The following is a 15,611-nucleotide window of genomic DNA, read 5'->3' as shown; positions in this document are numbered from 1 at the left end:
AATAATGTGTTGGCTCTACAAAAAAAATTAACACAGCAGTTTGTAGAATTAAAATTTTAATTTATCTTTGCATAGTCAAATAAAAAGAGTTCAGTACATGGAAATGACATACAGTGAGTCTCAAACTCCATTGTTTCCTCCTTCTTATATAAATCTCATTTGTTTAAAAGACCTCCGACGAACAGGCGAATCTCAACATAACACCGACTGTTACGTAACAGTCGGGCTCATTAATATGTACGCCCCCAATATTTGCATATGCCAGCCCATGATCGAGGCATTACACAAGGGCAGAACGTCTGGATCTGTGCACAGCTGAATCATCAGACTAGGTAAGCAAGCAAGGACAACAGCAAAAAATGGCAGATGGAGCAATAATAACTGACATGATCCATGATATCATGATATTTTTAGTGATATTTGTAAACTGTCTTTCTAAATGTTTCGTTAGCATGTTGCTAATGTACTGTTAAATGTGGTTAAAGTTACCATTGTTTCTTACTGTATTCATGGAGACAAGAGCTGTCGCTATTTTCATTTTTTAAACACTTGCAGTCTGTATAATTCTTAAACACAACTTCATTCTTTATAAATCTCTCCAACAGTGTAGCATTAGCCGTTAGCCACGGATCACAGCCTCAAATTTCATTCAGAATCAAATGTAAACAATATAACAGTATACAATACTCACATAATCCGACGCAAGCATGCAGTATGCATGACGAACACTTTGTAAAGATCCATTTTGAGGGTTATATTAGCGGTGTAAACTTTGTTTAAGGCAAGCGTGAGCTCCGGGGGCGGAGAGCGTGCGATTTAAAGGGACCGCAACCTGAACTGGCGCATTTCTAATTATGCCCCAAAATAGGCAGTTAAAAAAATGAATTAAAAAAAATCTATGGGGTATTTTGAGCTGAAACTTCACAGACACATTCAGGGGACACCTTAGAGACTTATATTACATCTTGTAAAAAAACATTCAATGGCACCTTTAAACACTATAACAGGTCTTTCTCTTCACTAAAAAACAATTAAACTAACACTTAATTTCACATTTTTTTCTCCTTATCCAGTCCTTTGCAAAGCATGCTGGGAACTAGAAATTCACTGTCTAATTTACAAAGTTATCAAGACAATTTCATTAAGTTACTACAATTAATTTTTTTTTTTTTTTTTTTTTTAATAAAAAAGCCAATTAACACAGAACTTTGAGTTTAAATTACAGACATGATCAACATTATTTTGTCAACAGACCTCTATAAAATAATGTTTGCAACTTAAAAGTTTTAATTAAAACAATAAATTAGAATTTTTAACTTGCAACCATGCATTTATTTAAGTTGTGGTAACAGGTCCCCTGATTCCTTTTTAGAATGTACTAGGTAGGTGTGCTCAGAGGCTCTGCCCTCTTTGACATGGAATTCTTCTCCGGTTCTTTTCTTCTGGTCAGTCCGTCGAGATCAGATGTCCGTGAGTAAAAACATGAACACACTGGAGAGCTATTTTATCACACATGTGCTTTTTGCACACATAACTGTACAAACAAATTGTCTATATTATATATTGTTTTTTTGCTTTTTTTGCACTTTGTCTATCTTGTAAATTTGTATATTATTATTTTATTTTCTTTATTATGTGTCTTGTCTTGTCGCTGTTAATCTGTTGCACTGTGGAGCTTCTGTCACTAAAACAAATTCCTAGTATGTGTAAACAACATACCTGGCAATTAAGCTCTTTCTGATTCTGATTCTGATCATAGAAACTGAAGTTGTAATTCTACTTGAAAGAGAGACTGACTGACTTTTTTCATGTTTATGCTGAAGCAGCTTGCTTCAAAAGTGTTCTATAAAGTGCTATTTAAATATATGTGACGTGACTTGACTGGAGTGCTGAATTGCAGAGCTTGTACAAACATATTTATATCTAATGATATCCATAGATATCCATCTATATCAGATGCTTTCTAACTGCTGTTTTTTCACCACTGTTATTTTTGGTGTTTATTTTGTAATTGAGAGGAAAAGGCGGAGCACATATTTACATATTCATCTAAACGTCGCTCTCGGCAGCATGGGCAGCATCAGGATGTTCATTAACAATATATTGCGAAGAAAAAAAACATTTGTTTGGCTGGTTAGCATGGCCTTGATAGCTGGAGGTAGATTTCATAAACTACACCTTGTTCTAAAGTGTGCTTTTTCTGTTTTTTACTGATTTATTTTTTATTATTTTTTTTGACGGATCATAAAGTGAGAAATTGACTTATTTTTTCTGCTGTCTTTGATGTTACTGCTCAGGTAGACACTGGTGAAGGTTTTGGGAGTGTTTTTATATGCCATCAGCCAATCAGCATTGTTATAATGTCATTTTCTTGCAGCTTTACAGAGATTTTAGGTGCATGACATTTACAGCTCAAGCGATTGGTTCATAAAGTTCTGTGGTCCCATGAGCAAATTACTACTTTTCCTAAAGGCTAGCTCGACTGTAGTTCAGCTACTTTTAATTGAGTTGCTAGTAGCTTCCTCAACAGTGCCAGAGACATTACACCCAATCTAGGAGTAAATTGCACTCTGAGTGGTGAGTTTCTACTGAATATTTTAACCTGAAATGAAGCCATCACTGGCAAGATGGCCCATGGTGCCTTGCTGATTGACAGTGATGCCGCACACTCAAGGTCAGAGGATACAGTCACATCCTCTTCCATTGGTTTTCTTGACCTTTATTGGTCTCACCCTGTACTGGTGCAGTGGTATTACAGGGCAGATGGGTAGTAGACAATTAAAAACCTGTTCAGAGAGACGGCCTGGGGCAGGGCCAGAGGGAGGGACTTTAACAAGGACCTTTAAACACTGTGGTTTCAAGGCAGCCAAGCACCAAATGTGAGTAAATATTGGCTTTGGTGACTAAACAGAATGCCAGATTGGCAGGAACTGTTGTGATATGAGGAACTGCTGCATTATATAGTTTTTTTCAGAATCACAATATACATACATACAATATATGTTTTTTTTTTTTGACATGTACAGTTTCATTGCAGTTCGTCACAAATGTGGAAGTTTTGCATAGGAATCATCTTAATAATTCTTTTGTCATACTAAACCTGTAATCTGGCTAGTAATAAATATTAATGTAAAATACCTTGTCAATTTTCACCATTGAGAGATGTGGTAAATTATAATTTTGGATCCCGCAGATAGCTCCGTTGACTGATTTTTACACATTCTTGACCATATCTTGGACCACAAAATCTATACAGGCAGGTATTGACTTTACAGAGCGAAGACACAGTGATTTAATGAGTGTACAGTTGTTGATGTGCAAGTAATGTTCGATATGTTAATTCAAGCTTTGCTGTGCCTAAAATCCATTATGAGACTCATGCTCTGCTTGGCTTGAGAAAACAATCAGCGCCACAGTAGAAAAAACCTTTTCTGTGAGTCCAGCAATGATGAGTTAGTTTGCATGGAGATTAGGTAGGTTTCACTCCAGAGATTATGAGTTATGAAGCATGAAGCTATTAAAACATGTCTTGTCTTGTAACTTGCTGACACCCCTCTATGGTGCCAATGGAGATGTAATTGCTAACCCTATTTGGTTACATCCCAGCCATTCTATTGCCAATAAACAACCTATGCCAGAAGATAAAATAATTGCTTGGCTGCAGTGTCTGTGATTGGCTGAAAGAGCAGGTTTTGGTTCATGTGAGGTTAACATGCAATATTGCATGCTTTCCTTATGCCATCCTATTTGATAAGTGAATTTAAATTTTATTTGTTTAAAGCTTTTTTGAGTGCATTTAGGATGTAAACAGCATATGTCATTCTCATACGCTGTTTACGTCCAGTGCTTCCAGGCTCTACATCAGAACGCAGAGTCATTATTAGTCATAGCCGGCTTTTGCGTCAACATCTCACACCTGCGTCTTGCTGCTCATGTGATCAGCGTCTGCCAATAGGAGAATGACACAGAAGAGAATGTATTGTTGAAAAAAGGTGTTATTTTTGTTTGTTTTTGCACACAAAAAGTATTTTCGTCGCTTCATAAAATTAAGGTTTAACCACTGCAGTCATGTGAGCCGCTTTTCCACCGTCAGGCTTAGAATGGTATGGAATGGTTCCGGTTGTGTTTCCAGTGGAACCTGGTATGGAACGGCAAGATTACAAACAGTTCTCGGCCCGGAATTCATGGCACGGTTGTCTAACCTGAATCGTGCTGGTAGAATCCGTGAAATGACGTCGCCACACAGGATTGGTCACTTGTCTGTTGCCTGGCTACCAGTTTCTCTGTAGCTGGCTAAGTGCTCTATTTGAGCGACATAAACACAAATTAATAATAAAATTAAAAGAAATATCGGTAACAATTTACAATTAGGTTCATTAGTTAACATTAGTCAACTACATTAGTTAACATGAGCTAATATTGAACTGCACTTATACAGCATTTATTAATCTTTGTTACTGATCATTTCAACATTTACTAATACATTATTAAATCTTGTTAACTTTAGTTAATGCACTGTAAACTAACATGAACAAACAGTGAACAACTGTACTTTCATTAACTAATGTTAACGAAGATTAGTAAATACTGTAACAAATGTATTGCTCGTGGTTAGTTTGTTAGTTAATAATACATTAACTAATGTTTAACTAATGAAATTTAATCCTTATTGTAAAGTGTTACTGAAATATCATTCTCCATAACACAGTCTTTATTTACCTCTCATATCATCCGTGAGCCATTGCGTTACCAAGGCAGCGACTGAAGCTTTTATATAACTTTCCAAAGATCAGCTGTTATCAGTCCTACAGTGGAAAATGAAACCATAACCAGACCAGCTGGCCCGGATCGGCATGGAATGGAATGGTTATGCAATGAGAACCATTGGTGGCTAAATTGCTATCTATTGAGGAGTCAGAGAGCTCTCAGATTTCATCAAAAATATCTTAATTTGTGTTCCGAAGATGAAGGAAGGTTTTACCGGTGTGGAACGACATGAGGATGAGAAATTAATGACAGAAATTTCATTTTTAGGTGAATTAACCCTTTAAGCTTAAAATGACAAGCGGCAGACCAGAAGTCTTTCATTTTCAATGTAGAGTAGTATAGGAGCTGCTAGAGTTTCAACCATATGCAAATGCAGAAATTTCAGATCCGATTTGAGCTTCGAATGCGTTGAAATATTTGAACATTTACGGCTAGACCATGTCTAATTGCCCGACTGGATGTGATGTATTCTAATCAAAACTATGAGTGCGAGGTGAGAATTACCAGTATTTTTCCACTAAAACTTTATTCTTAAAAGGGGCTATATGTAGAATTCAGAAACCTTTGTTATTAGCAACTCCGGTGGCCAATAAGTGAACTGCAGCTCTCACATGTAATGTAAAAGAGACTGAACATGATTTAAGGCCCCGATATACTCACATTGAAGTTCTTTTTCATTCTTCACTTAGGAGTAAAAAGAAATTCAAAATATATACTGTTAACATACATTTTCCCGTCAAAAACAAGCCGTATAATAAGCTGTTCGCACATTGGCAATAAAAAACGAATACATAAATTCTTACATATAGCCTCTTTAAACACTATTCACGAGTTCATTTCCTCATAAAATCTTTAAGCTAATAAGGTTAAGCGTATTAAGCGAGGAAGCAGCTTCAACTCAAGCTTGGATATAGAGTACGATAGATGAGATGCCTAAATTATGTGGTGGAGTTGGGGAGGTGGAGGGATATCGAAACAACTGATGCCAGAGCAGGGTGAGTAGCTGCTTATATGCTCTGCCCGTAATTGAAAGATTAGGGTGCCCTCCTCTTTAAATTATGTTTGAATTTCACTAATTGAAAGATTAGATGGGTTCACTCCTCCCAAAATTATGTTGAACTTCACTTACTGTAAATGGTGGTTATGAATAATTATAGACTTTAATAATATATATTTTTTTAATCATTATTTACATTTATTAGGCCTATAAAACCTACAATGTTTTTCTTTCAGACATATTGGGGTCATTTTTTTTGTGTGTGTGGATATATTCCTACATTCACGGTCATTCAAATCCTTCATAACATCAAATCATCAATAACAAATTCATTGTTATTTTTACCTTGTGAACGGTAAAACAGGTCAAAATGTACCGTTAAGTTACATTGGAGGACACAAGCCATATCTTGGTTATTTTGAATTGGGCTAGTAAGAAACCACCTAGCAACCATCCTGAATACCCTAGCAACTGCTTAGAAATACCGTAGCACTGTGCCGAGAATTTTTGCATGCGGAAGCACTGCTCACATTTTCTCCTGAAAAGTAAAATCAAGTTTTTTCTTGGTCTAATGATTCCCAAAATCGTTCTATAAGCATATGTCAAGCTGGTGATAAACTCTAGTGATGTTCTCGCCTATTTAATATGCTGTTATTTAATTTAAGCTTGTAAATGAGGAACCTTAGTGCAGGCACGAGGGAAATTGTGAACAAACAGAGAGGTATGTTGAACAATTTCTCTTTGCTTTTGATCTTCCCTTCTGGGAAAGAAACTGCTGTTGCAGGAAAATCACTGAGAACTTTCAACGTGATGAGGCAACTTAATCTTTGTCGATTCTCCAGCTGCATTGCACTTGCAGACGTGTGTGTACACAAGCACATGCGTGTCCCTGTTTGCACCTGTCCGTGGGTTACCTGGGTTCTCCACAACCACTGTTAAGAATTAATATCTCCATAGTTGGTCCAATAACTTTCAAATGACTTTTAAACAAATCCCTCCACCAGCCGCCCACCATCGGTTCTTTAATTAATTATTTTGCTCGTCTGTGTGCAGGGCCAGTCCCTCAAGTCTATTGATAGCTGATGGCGACGGAGATTTTCATTAAACCCTTATTAGCATTGACCCTACAATACATGTTGGGCGACTCTTCTTGGGGACTGTTCTGCTGACTCCAGGGATGGCTGAAGGCTTTTGGCACTCTCAAACCAATTTATTGATGTCTAACGAGGCTGTTGAGCAACCCTGGCAGGGTTTTAAGTATTCGTTTTCTTCTGAAGCATTGAAGGTTATGTCAGATGTTGAACAGCGGACACTCTTGTTGATGATGGATGCAAATCGATGCCTTAATGCTTTTAATTTAGAGCTTATACAGTATTGTTTGTTGTTGCTTCTGGTGTTTTGTTTTTTTCTGTTTTTGACATTTTGATTATTTACAGTTGTACAGAAAACTATGAGGTGTGATTTGTCTACATCAGTGTCTTTCTTAGAACTAAAAAAAAAACTTTTTTGAAGATGAAATAAAATACAAATATTAAATGAAAATGAAGTTATAAAATACTAAATTTGCTAAAACTGACTGTACTTTTTACAAAAATAAAATATTAATAATAATACATAATATTAAATTAATAGATATTACCAAAAAATGACAAGTGCATACAATTACTAAAACTTCAACTAAAATAAAAATGAAAACTGAATAAATACAGTAATACTATATAAGTAACACTAAAATAAAACTGATAAACCTTTCAAATATTAAAAGAAAACTTAAATCAAAGATGTTGTTCAAATCAATGTGACGATTCAAGAGTGACCATTACATGCTGACCCGGACCACCTCAACTGTTTAGACTCCATCAATATGTGTTGTATCAGAAGAAACAATTAGTTTGTTCGATACCAAGGCCTTAATGAAAAGCCATTGATTTGGTATTGACAGTGACCGTGACCCAAGTACCTATTGGTTTGCATTTAAAGTGAAAGATCTGCAACATTTTTTACTCAAAATATTCTTTCTCATTCCAGATATGTGGATGATGTCATATCCAGAATTGGACGAATGTTTCCAGATATGTCGATTGAGCTTTTCCGGCCAAACGGGACATCAGCAGTTCTTTTGGTGAGTTGCTCTTTGCTACACACATCAATTCAGAGGGTTTTTTTGTCTATATTGTGATTATTTGTCTCTGTAGAAGGCAAAAATGACTAGATTTATATTTAAAATTCACTACTTGAGTGTCTAAGTATGATGTCCCATTTGTAATCTGCATTTCACCCATCCAAGTGCAAACACACACCAGAGGGAATTGAACACACACACACACACACACACCCAGAGCAATGGGCAGCCATTTTTGCTGCGCTGCCTGGGGAGCTCCTAAACTTCCCCTTAACTGCCCCTTTTACTAGAAGCAGCTAGATTAAATACAAGATAACCTGCAAAATAAGCACTTTTGGAGGTCTAAACAAAATTGTGAAGCATATTCTTAAAGGTGCCGTAGAATGGAAAATTGAATTTACCTTGGCATAGTTGAATAACAAGAGTTCAGTACATGGAAATGACATACAGTGAGTCTCAAACACTATTGTTTCCTCCTCCTTATATAAATCTCATTTGTTTAAAAGACCTCAGAAAAACAGGCAAATCTCAACATAACACCGACTGTTACGTAACAGTCGGGATCATTAATATGTACGCCCCCAATATTTGCATATGCCAGCCCATGTTCAAGGAATTAGACAAGGGCAGCCAGTATTAACGTGTGGAGCTGCACAGCTGAATCATCAGACTAGGTAAGCAAGCAAGAACAATAGCGAAAAATGGCAGATGGAGCAATAATAACTGACATGATCCATTATATCATAATATTTTTAGTGATATTTGTAAATTGTCTTTCTAAATGTTTCGTTAGCATGTTTGCTAATGTACTGTTAAATGTGGTTAAAGTTACCATCGTTTCTTACTGTATTCAGAGACAAGACTGTTGTTGTTTTCATTTTTTAAACGCTTGCTGTCTGTATAATGCATAAACACAACTTCATTCTTTATAAATCTCTCCAACAGTGTAGCATTAGCCGTTAACCATGGTGCATAGCCTCAAACTCTTTCAGAATCAAATGTAAACATCCAAATAAATACCATACTTAAGCGATTAGACATGCTGCATGACGAACACTTTGTGAAGATCCATTTTGAGAGTTATATTAGCTGTGTGAACTTTGTTTATGCAATGTATTAGAGTCGCGAGCTCTGGGGTGGGGAGCACGAGAATTTAAAGGGGCTGCGCGCTGAATCGTGCATATTTAATGATGCCCCAAAATAGGCAGTTAAAAAAATTAATTAAAAAAAAACTATTTTTTTTTTCACAGACACAGACAGGTAACTTCACAGACACATTCAGGGGACACCTTAGACTTATATTACATCTTGTGAAAACGCATTCTACAGCACCTTTAAGTATTTATTTTCTATAGTACAATGCAATTTTCACAAAATAATAGTTGTTTAATGAATTCTCAAGTACTTTATACAGTTACTTGTTGGTCAGTTGGTTTAGTTTTCATAAAAAAGCAGTTCTTCTGGCATTAGTGAAGCAGGACAGCACAAAAGTGCACCCATGTAGAAGCTTTTTCTGACTATGGTGTTAGAGTTAATGGTGAAGGAGAGCTGGATGCCCTTGTACTTGGGGAGCAATCTCTCTGTTGACTGCTCTGTCAGTCTCCTTGTGAGTCGTCCCTGAGAATATCCCAGAGGGGCCCGGGATTGTTGACTCTTTGAGGAGTTCGCTCCACACTTTCAAAGTTTTGTAGGGTGCATGCATGCTAATGGCAGTAAAGACATAAGGGAGTGGCCGTCTATTAGAGCTGAACTCTAGTGATTTACAGCAATCCTTTGAGCTGCATTATGAGAAATTGTTGTGATTGGTTTTAATTTAGTGTTTGTTTATGCTAAGTATTAGTTGCATGTGGCGTTAAGGTAATGACGACTCTTGTGAGGCTGTATAATGGTGCTAAAATTGTACATTGTGAATTAACACTAATTATTAATACAGCCAAAAGCCTGAAATATTTCTGTTCTCCAGACAGAATTACTTTTTTATTGTTCTCTTAGTACTTTTCCTGTCTTCTATGTTTATTTATATGGGATGGTGTTTAAGGCCCAATCTGGACATTTGCTGTGCTTAAAACAACCACTGTTCTGTTGAGATTGACTGTCTTGGGGTTCCAGAGACCCTAAAGTCTCTATGTGTTAAAACAATAAAAAATAATTAAAAAATGTAAATATAAATCTGTCAATCAAAGAATGTTAAAATATGTTATAGCCACAATGTGTTATAGCCAAACAGAAGTAATGTATGATTTCTCATGGAGGACATTTGAAGCATGCCAGATTTTGTTTATAATCACTCCTCATAAAATAAGGAACAGTCATTAAGTATTAACCTGATACTTAAATATTAAATATGTTTTCAAGCTTTTAAAATGGCCTTTTGGTCTCTCAGACCCCAAACAGAACATGAGGGTTAATGCCTGGTTTGGATTGTCAGGACAACAAATTCTATCCAGACGAGCATCATGCTTATTCAAACTTGAGACATATTAATTTTGTATCCATTTGTTTATATATATACTGTGTGTGTGTGTGTGTGTGTGTGTGTGTGTGTGTGTGTGTGTGTGTGTGTGTGTGTGTGTGTGTGTGTGTGTGTGTGTGTGTGTGTGTGTGTGTGTGTGTGTGTGTGTGTGTGTGTGTGTGTGTGTATGTATATAATTAACGGTTTGTGCTTATGAAAATGAGGATAATGATTCAAAAGTTTAAAAGGTTTTGCCTAGTTCTTTTTTAGGGATGCATCAAAATGAAAATTCTGGGCCGAAGCCGAAAACTGAAATGGAAAATAAATTATAAGTTAATAATCAGTTAATGAATCAAATTTATTTAATAATCAACATAGCTAAAACGGAGTTGTACAAACATTTAAATTGCACATAAGGCAGTGTGTGTATATTCAACGATCAGGCATAACATTATGACCACCTTCCTAATATCGTGTTGGTCCCCCTTTTGCTGCCAAAACAGCCCTGACTCGTCGAGTCATGGACTCCACTAGACCCCTGAAGGTGTGCTGTGGTATCTGCACCAAGATGTTAGCAGCAGATCCTTTAAGTCCTGTAAGTTGTGAGGTGGGGCCTTCATGGATTGGACTTGTTTGTTCAGCACATCCCACAGATGCTCGATTGGATTGAGATCTGGGGAATTTGGAGGCCAAGTCAACACCTCAAACTCATTGCTGTGCTCCTCAAACCATTCCTGAATTATTTTTGCTTTGTGGCAGTGTGCATTATCCTGCTGAAAGAGGCCACAGCCACCAGGGAATACCGTTTCCATGACAGGGTGTACATGGTCTGCAACAATGCTTAGGTAGGTGGTACGTGTCAAAGTAACATCCACATGGATGCCAGGACCCAAAGTTTCCCAGCAAAACATTGCCCAAAGCATCATACTGTCGCCACCGGCTTGCCGCCTTCCCATAGTGCATCCTGGTGCCATGTGTTCCCAAGGTAAGCGTCGCACACGGCCATCCACGTAATATAAAAGAAAACATGATTCATCAGACCAGCCCACCTTCTTCCATTGCTACGTGGTCCAGTTCTGATACTCACGTGCCCACTGTTGGTGCTTTCGGCGGTGGATGGGGGTCTGCATGGGCACCTTGTGAGTGTGAGTGGTCTGCGGCTACGCAACTGTGATGCTCTGTGTATCCTGATACCTTTCTACCAGAACCAGCATTAAATTCCTGAGCATTTTGAGCTACAGTAGCTTGTCTGTTGGATCGGACCAGCCTTCGCTCTCCACATGCATCATTGAGCTTTGGCCGCCCATGACCATGACGCCGGTTCACCACTGTTCCTTCCTTGGACCACTTTTGATAGATAGTGACCACTGCAGACCGGGAACACCCCACAAGAGCTGCAGTTTTGGAGATGATCTGACCCAGTCGTCTAGCCATCACATTTTATCCTTGTCAAACTTGTTCAAATCCTTACACTTGCCCATTTATTTATTTTTTTTAAACACATCAACTTTAAGGACAAAATGTTCACTTGCTGCCTAATATATCCCACCCACTAACATGTGCCGTGATGAAGAGATAATCAGTGTTGTTCACTTCACCTGTCAGTGGTCAAAATTTATATATATTAAAGTATTATTAATATAAAAAGTATTAAAATAATTTATAAATAATAAAGTATAAAATTATTAAATTTGTCTTATATGGTGTGGCAGTAATCATACATTCACATGTCTAAATTTGGCCAGTCTAACCGAGTCTCAGATCATTTTCATTTGTTTCTGTCATCATCTACGTGTTGTTGTTTTCCCTTCCCGTTTTGTCATGTCTCATCTCACCAGGGCACAATGTGAGCTAGGATTGACTTGGTGCCTCCTCAGTAAAAAAAACGCATATATATAAATAAGTGCATTACACCCCTCATTCCAACATTAAGTTGTCACAGTGGGTCGTTTGGATTTTTTTGTCAATGGTACACTGTATCAGTCTCCTAGTAATGTTTTTCATCTCTACCTAGATGTTGTTTTGTAGCCTTTTTGGTCTGAATTATCACATTCTGAGATGATGTTAGTTGTCAGTTGGGTCATTCACACCACACACCATCCCCCTTACCTTTGAGACTTCCTCTGACACTTCTCTGCTGCCGTCATGTCTTTTGGCAATGCTGACTGAGAGGAAAGAGAGACTGAGGGATCTTGGCAGCGGTGCCAGGAAGACTACAAATGCCCCTTCCACAGCAGTGGGAGTTCAGTGGTTCACACCCACAGGGCATGCACTTCCAGATGGCCCAGTTGGCAGGCCAGAGTGATCTGTCACCGTGGGTGCTAAATCGCTGCCAGGCCCTTCTTCGGACGCACTATTCTACGGTGTTCAACAAAGCGTTCAGCAGGAAATGTCCTCATTGTGATGAACGGTTTGTGCATGTAATGAAAATGAGGATTATGATACAAAAGTTAGAGGTTTTGCCTAATTCTTTTTTAGGGATGCACCAAAATGAAAATTCTGGGCCGAAACCGAAAATTCTGAATACATTCGGCCGAAAACCAAAATAATAAATTAATAATCAATTCATGAATCAAACTTATTTAATAATTAACACTCAAATAGGTAAAACTGAGTTGTACAAACATTTAAATTGCACATAAGGCAGTTTTTATATCAACTTTTTAATAGCAGAATTGTTTCTACTCCAGGTTATTGATAAAATAAAAACATTTAAATGACGATAAACTGTAATACTTGTTTTTATGACAGATTTATTCAAACATAGGCTATATTTAAATAATGAAGACATACTGAAAGGTTAAGTAAAAATATAATGAATATGTAATGCAGTGCATATATTTAGCAAAATGCTCTTCTCTGGAGTTATTTTTTCTGGCTAACCAATGAGATTATGAACATTGAACTTGAGGTAAATGTAACATTAAGTGACATTGTATAGCCCACAAGCTGTTTTATTGATGTCTTTCCCTGCTTGAAACTCTGATTGAGACAGGATTCATTTCAGTAAGTGCTAATGTATATTTCAACATACCTTCTGATGTTCATCCATATTTATTTTGTGCTGTAAATAACAGCAAAGAGTAAATGAGATTATTGGTTCACGTGCACTTGACCCGTGCTGCCGCTTGAACTGAGGCGGCTACTGTGTTCTGTTACACCATATTAAAAGGCGCCAAAATGACATTTGTTGTTTGAATTTTGTAATAAAATCAACAGAATTGAGACTTTGCTTCATATTAAAAGTTACAAAAGCACAAATTCTTTTGAGATTATTGGATGGCAGGCCTGCTACAAATTTTTTGTAAAGTCATCAACAGAATCAACAGAAAACTGAAATGTTTTAGATTTGGGAAACCATATCATTACCTACTATTTAAAAGCGAGAAATTAATATTGTAAATCCTGAAATGTCCACACAGTTTAACTTGTTGTGTGCCCGAAATAGACACTGAACACGGTCAAAACATGTCATCGGAGAAGCGCTAATTTAAGTCTGTTTCAGTCACTGATTTTGGCCCGAAAACCAAAAATAGCTGTTTTGGCCAAATATTTTCAGTAGCCGAAATGTAGGTGCTTCCCTGTGGAAGTGGATGTTTTTGTCTTTTAGATGCTTTTTGTCTCTTTAGCACAGTGGTTTTTCAGGATTTTAGATGAAAAACATTTAATTTATTTTTATTTTATTTATTTTACATTTACATTCATGATCCAAAACATTTTATTTATTTTTATTTCATTTTTATTTATTTTTATTTATTTATTTTTTTAATTTTTTTTTTTTATTTTTTTTTTATTTTATTTTATTAGACATCAAGATCCAAAACAGTCTTTTAATTTTATTTTTATTTTACATTGCACATCAAAAATCAAAATAGTCCTTTTATTTATTTTATTTCAACCCACCAGTTTCTTAGAGGTGTTATTATTATTAGTTGGAGTTTCTGTCCCTATCCTGCAAATGGCTGTAATGGAAGGGATGGTAAAAACAAAAGGAATATCACAGTGTGGTGCACATCTGCCATTTACAACAAGAGGCAATCAATCCGCAGCAGTGCTGCATCTCTTTAAAATCAGTTTGTAAACAGGCACGGCTATGCAGTGTGCGATAGCATTAATTGGGGCACGGGACGGCTCTCTACGGGCAGATTCTGCCTAACAGCCTTACCCGACCATAATTAGGGGATGCTAATTAGCATGGAAAATGCCTCTTTCTCAGGCCCTCTACCTGCTTTTCTTGGCCCTGTAATACCGTTAGCTTAACCTTGTACCCTCTTTCATGACTGTTATTAACAAGATGCAGAAGCATGGTGTACAATATCTTTTTTTTTTTTTTTTTATCCAGAACAGTGGAGAGATACATTTTAGATCTTAAAACTTTGAAATGTGCTGCCACAAACTGGAGCTTGTCACTCCTGCAGCGGTCCGGATCAAAACGAGTTAAGAACGTGAAATATCCCACAGGGTTTTGCCTGAGTTACAGATGTAGAGTGTGTATGGAAATGAACATGCGTATAGGCACTTGCACAGAAATGCTTTTATCTGGCTTCAGTAGAATATATAGGGTTTTTTTCTTTCTTTTTTTAAAAGCCTGTGAACCGATGGTTGTGAGCTAGATTCCAGAAAGGTCTCGTCACACGTACTGTATTTCCACTTCTGCATCGCTGCGTCTTTGTTTACCACTCTTTACTTGTATTTTATTTTAGTTCTTTCCTCTCTGGAATACTTGGAATCTGCATAATATTTCACAATATTACTTTTACTGTATTTCGACCAAATAAATGCAGTTTTGGTGAGCATACTTTAAAAAAAAATGTAAAAATCTTACTGACCACAAACTTCTGAACGATAGTGTAATGATACTGTATAATAATGTAGAATCAGTATTTCATGTCTGTTTATTTATTTCATAAATAGTCTGATTTATAAGTGGGATAATGTACAGGCAGACAGTTATTGCAAAAAAAAAAAAAAATACTATGATAAACGGTGATACAGATCAATAGCCACTGTAAATGATCACTTATTTATTTTTGAGCTTTTTTGTTTATCTCTGACCACTTTTATTGACAGTAGTTTAGGGAAAGGACAGAAAAGTTATGCAAAACGTGAACATATGCAGCCAAACCAAAAATTATTCAGATATTTTTGATTATATTTTTACTAGTGGGTGCAGGACACTATAATTAATTTATGTAAGTGAGGATTGCAAAATAAAGTAAACTGTGACATACCCAAAAATTCTTCATACAGTGGACTACCAGTAAAATTGATTA

The 15,611-nt window shown here is 36.7% G+C and overlaps 1 protein-coding gene across 2 annotated transcripts in view; it reads left to right on the top strand.

The window, feature by feature from the left end:
• med27 (mediator complex subunit 27) overlaps nucleotides 1–15,611 on the top strand; it is a 73,620-nt gene that overhangs the window by 33,614 nt on the left and 24,395 nt on the right. For both annotated transcript variants that reach the window (XM_067393527.1, XM_067393526.1), the window contains exon 4: nucleotides 7,793–7,886. In XM_067393527.1, coding sequence (XP_067249628.1) covers nucleotides 7,793–7,886 — 94 coding nt within the window. The remainder of the gene's footprint in view (nucleotides 1–7,792; nucleotides 7,887–15,611) is intronic.

Source organism: Chanodichthys erythropterus, chromosome 9 (genome assembly GCF_024489055.1).
Source record: "Chanodichthys erythropterus isolate Z2021 chromosome 9, ASM2448905v1, whole genome shotgun sequence".
NCBI lineage: Eukaryota > Metazoa > Chordata > Actinopteri > Cypriniformes > Xenocyprididae > Chanodichthys > Chanodichthys erythropterus.
Note: the sequence above shows the minus strand (reverse complement) of the source record. Positions and strands in the feature narration are given on the sequence as shown.